Source organism: Odontomachus brunneus, unplaced genomic scaffold (assembly GCF_010583005.1).
Source record: "Odontomachus brunneus isolate Ranch 3 - 2012 unplaced genomic scaffold, Obru_v1 Obru_scaffold_142, whole genome shotgun sequence".
Lineage (NCBI taxonomy): Eukaryota > Metazoa > Arthropoda > Insecta > Hymenoptera > Formicidae > Odontomachus > Odontomachus brunneus.
In genome coordinates this window covers 613,486-618,180 of record NW_022639592.1, presented here as the reverse complement: position 1 = coordinate 618,180, position 4,695 = coordinate 613,486, and the positions used below count along the sequence as shown (strand labels likewise).

The following is a 4,695-nucleotide window of genomic DNA, read 5'->3' as shown; positions in this document are numbered from 1 at the left end:
TACGCGCTCTGAAAGCCATCCCGGAAGGCGACTTTAATTCTTGTTTCGAGGACTGGAAAATACGTTGGCATAAGTGTATTGTGTCGGGAGGGGATTACTTTGAAGGCGACGAAATAGATTTGGAAGAATAAATAAATATTTTTTGAAATAAATAAAAACTGGTTTTACTTTTTGGACACAGTAGTATTTGCAACCTCAAGAGAATCGTTTAGCAATTATGTTATTATTTTAATATCTGCATTGGAATCTGCATCTATATGTGGAAGAAATATAAGAGTGTCCATAATATAAGATGTGTTTCATTCTACTATGTATAAGAGTAATTTTTGTAATTTTATATATGCCAGAGAGAGAGAGAGAGAGAGAGAGAGAAAGAGAAGGATGAACAGAGGGTGGGAGAGAGAGAGAGAGAAAGAATATTTGAATTAATATAGAGAGAAAACTAATTTTTGCATCAAAAATGAATTTTTCCAAGCTCGATGAAAAAACCCGAAAAAACTCAAAAAATGTTTTCTCCTTTTTTTCTAATCTTTGGAAATACTAATAATAACATTGGCACTATGTGGGATTGGTTGTATTCTGATATTCACTATCAGTCCTGAAAATCTGTAGCATACAAGGATTATAGATTTTTTGAAATAAATATTGTAATGTCAATGTATATTAGTTCAGAAAATTCTTTGAAAAAAAACAAATCTAACGACACTGTCGTTAGAAGCTACAAAATAGATCTACAGGATAAAATAAACTCATTTATGCATATTTTGATTATGTGAATTTTAACTTCCATCTTTAATTCAATAAATATCCATTTTTACTTTCATTTTTGTTCCATATAACTGAATAATCTGATCTTTCTCGGTTAATACCTTCTTAATCGATAATGACTTACCTTAGCTATCCATTTACTAATATTTGGAATGTCCAAATATTGGCTAGCTTCTGTGACGTCCCGAACAATGTCCGGCCACACGGCCATCAATTCACGACTCTCATCTTTACTTGTCACCCAACTCGTCGGTTGCGTCATGGAATGAGTCATTCGTATATTACAGTCTAATGTCCTAAAGAAATTAACAAATAAATCGGATTATATTACAAACAGCAAAAGACAATAATGGTATATTTTGTTTGTAATATATATTATAACAATATCGCAAATAAGAAGAGCAGGTTTAAATAAAAATTGATGGAATAAAAGTAACTTTACCCAGGTAATACTCGTTATTTTGTATAACAAAAAGATCTTACAAAGGTAAAAAATACCGCAAGTATATAAAAACGGGTAAGACGGATGTTTGTACCTAACAAAAAGCTTCTTACAAAAACCTAACAAAAATTCCTTATAAAAATCTCTATAAAATACTCATAAAAATACAATATAAAAAAACCTAACAAAAAATATGTATAAAACAACAAAAAATTGTATATGTGTAAATTAAAAAACAATAGTTTTAAAAATTAACTTTTTTCAAAAATAGACATGAAATCAATATCAATACAATTAACCAAGTACATAATTGTATATTATTAGTATTTTACAAAAGTGATACCCTCCTAGCAAAAATACAATGTAAAGCAAGCATTAATAAAGCGTAATTTGGAACGTAAATATAATGTAAGAGAAGAGTGGAATGGAAGTGTAAGGAGAAGTCATACTAGGTGTAAATTGAAACATCGGAACGTAAAAAAAATGGCTATTAAGTGTTAGACAAGCGTTAACGAAGTATCGCGAAATTCTTCGAAGCGTAAACAAAACAGTTTGAAAATGTAAACGAAGCATTATCCAACTTCCAAGGAGCGTAAACAAAGTGTTATAAAATTGTTCGGTGAACGTGAATAGAATGTTGCCGAGCTCCTCAAGGGGCGTAAACTAAGTATCATCGTACTGTCCAGCAAACGTAAATGAATTGTTGTCGAGTTCCTGAAAGAGCGTAAACAAAGCGTTATCGAGCTGCCCAGCAAACGTAAGTGGAATATTGCCGAGCTCCTCATAGGATGTTAGAGGAAAGTAGCTAAAAGCGAAATAGGCCTCCTAAAGCGACATACCTCTATATCTCATATACTAAATGTTGTATTTTATCGAAACTAATATAAACGTAATTCGTTTTATCAGTTAAGCCATGAAAAATTCATACTTGGTATATTTCTTGTTCTTTTATGTGCTAAATTAGCAAATATCGAGTTTTAGAAATTCGCAAGTTTTACTTCTATGATTTTTATTGACGAATTACGTAGACTAAATAGTGATAATAATCTTTTTGTTTAATATTAAATTCTTCTACATGCATTTGGCTTTTGTACAAATATCTTTTAAATATTTTTATCTTCATTATTTTTTTACTGTATAACTTGAAAAATTTTATAAAAATATGTCTTAAAGTGACATATCCCCTACAGTATACGATAGGTGCAATACTCTGTGACCTGACCTGATTCTAACCTTTCATTGTGACGTGCATTTGTTTATTTTAAAGTTTAATTTTGTTTAGTTTAAAAATATAACATATATAAAATATGTGAGAAATGAAAAGATGAAAACGCCAAAGATATATTTTTATTTAATTATATTTCCCTTTTGTAACATTATATTTTGAATAAATGAATATTATTCAATCATTAAACGCATTAATAAACTATTTATTATCAAATATTATCATATATGCAATATGTTATATAACTTTCACTAAGTATGTATGTCGCTTTTGACACCCATTTTCATTGAACTCCATTTTCGTGCGTTTTACAAAAACATTTTTGATGTTAAATCTAGAAACAATTTCATTATAAATATGATATTATATCTGATAAAGGGTACTTCTAACTACATTTATATATATATTTACATCTATATTTTGAGCTTTGCATTAAGACATAACCTCCAAAAAAGTGGTATGTCGCTTTTGGATTTCTTTACTCTAACAAAATATCATTGAGCTATCTGGCGAACGTAAATGGAATGTTGCCGAGCTTCGCGAGGAGCGTAAACAAAGGTCATCAAGTTGCTCGGCGAACATGAATGGAATGTCTAGACAGCATAAAATATTTATATAAAACATTTACATTTATATATAACATTATTATATATAAAACATTTATAATATTTATTTAAATATTTTATAAATATTTCCCAAAATATTGCATAAATATTTTTGTGACTTTAGATTCAATAAATCATAAATATTTATCAGAAATATTATAAAAATATTCATTAAAATATATACATATTGAAATTGAGGAGTAAATAAAGTGTTAACAAAAAGTGACGAAAGTGTAAGTGAAGCGCTTACAAAGCGTAAATTGAAAATTTACGGAACGTACAGCAAGCGGGTATACTTAACCATTTGCTTTACGTTCCGATGTTTCAATTTAGGCTTCCCTTATAGAAATATCATACTAAGAATCATTGATAATTACTTATTATCCAGTATTTTTAATACTGAAAATAAGTAATTATCAATGATTCTTAGTATGATATTTCTATAAGGGTTTGTAAGCGCTTCACTTACACTTCCGTCACTCTTCATTTACACTTTACTTACTCTCCAATTTCAATTTTCATCAGGGTATTTATATACATTTTTCTCTTTTCCTGAATTTTTCTTAAATTCTCCACTCTCCTTTCTCTTTATTGTTTTACACGCCACTTAATTCCATTTAAATTGTACTTCAAAAATTTGCTTACCACTGCCGAGATTCGAACCTAAGACCTCTAGTTCTTGAGTCGTTCATCTTATTAGGTGTACAATTTTGCTTCCGCCATTTTTTTCCGAAATTCGAGGCTTTATTGTAAAAAACTGGTTATACATTTATGATTCAAAGTATTGTCCATCGCTGGCCACTACTTTCTCCCATCTGTCGGGCAGCGTACGAATCTCGCGTCGAAAAAACTGGTCATCTTTTGAGGCAATCCACGAATCGATCCAATTTTTTACTTGTTTATAAGACCGTAAATGCTGGTCAGCCAGGTCGTATGCCATTGATCGAAACAAGTGATAGTCAGAGGGAGCAACGTCTGGAGAATACGGCGGGTGGGGTAGGACTTCCTATTTCAACTTTTCCAAGTATGTCTTGACCACTTTAGCAATATGGGGTCGAGCATTGTCATGCTGCAAAATCACTTTACCGTGTCTCTCGTTGTATTGCGGCCGTTTGTCTTTCAATGCTCGGCTCAAACGCATCAATTGCGTTCGACACCGATCGCCTGTGATTGTTTCAGTCGGTTTTAACAGCTCATAATACACTACGCCGAGCTGGTCCCACCAAATACAGAGCATGACCTTGCAGCCGTGAATATTCGGTTTGGCTGTCGACGTGGAAACATGGCCGGGAACTCCCCATGATTTTCTGCGCTTGGAGTTATCGTAATGAACCCATTTTTCGTCCCCAGTCACAATGCGATGCAGAAATCCCTTCCGTCTTTGCCTTTCAAGCAGCTGTTCACAAGCAAACAAACGCCGTTCAACATTTCTCGGCTTCAATTCGTACGGCATCCAATTTCCTTGCTTCTGAATCATTCTCATGGCTTTGAGGCGTTTTGAAAGGCTTGTTGAGTCACTCCCAATGATCGTGCCAATTCTTCTTGATTTTGACACGAGTCTTGATCAAGTAATGCCTCCAATTCTGCATCTTCGAAAATCTTCTCTCTTCCACCGCTATGTCGGGCTTCGACGTCAAAATCACCGTTCTTGAAGT

The 4,695-nt window shown here is 32.4% G+C and overlaps 1 protein-coding gene across 1 annotated transcript in view; it reads right to left on the bottom strand.

Moving 5' to 3' along the window:
• LOC116850334 (farnesyl pyrophosphate synthase) overlaps nucleotides 1-4,695 on the bottom strand; it is a 162,023-nt gene that overhangs the window by 64,987 nt on the left and 92,341 nt on the right. Inside the window, exon 2 of the mRNA XM_032828484.1 lies at nucleotides 893-1,064. Within this exon, the coding sequence (XP_032684375.1) occupies nucleotides 893-1,064 (172 nt within the window). The remainder of the gene's footprint in view (nucleotides 1-892; nucleotides 1,065-4,695) is intronic.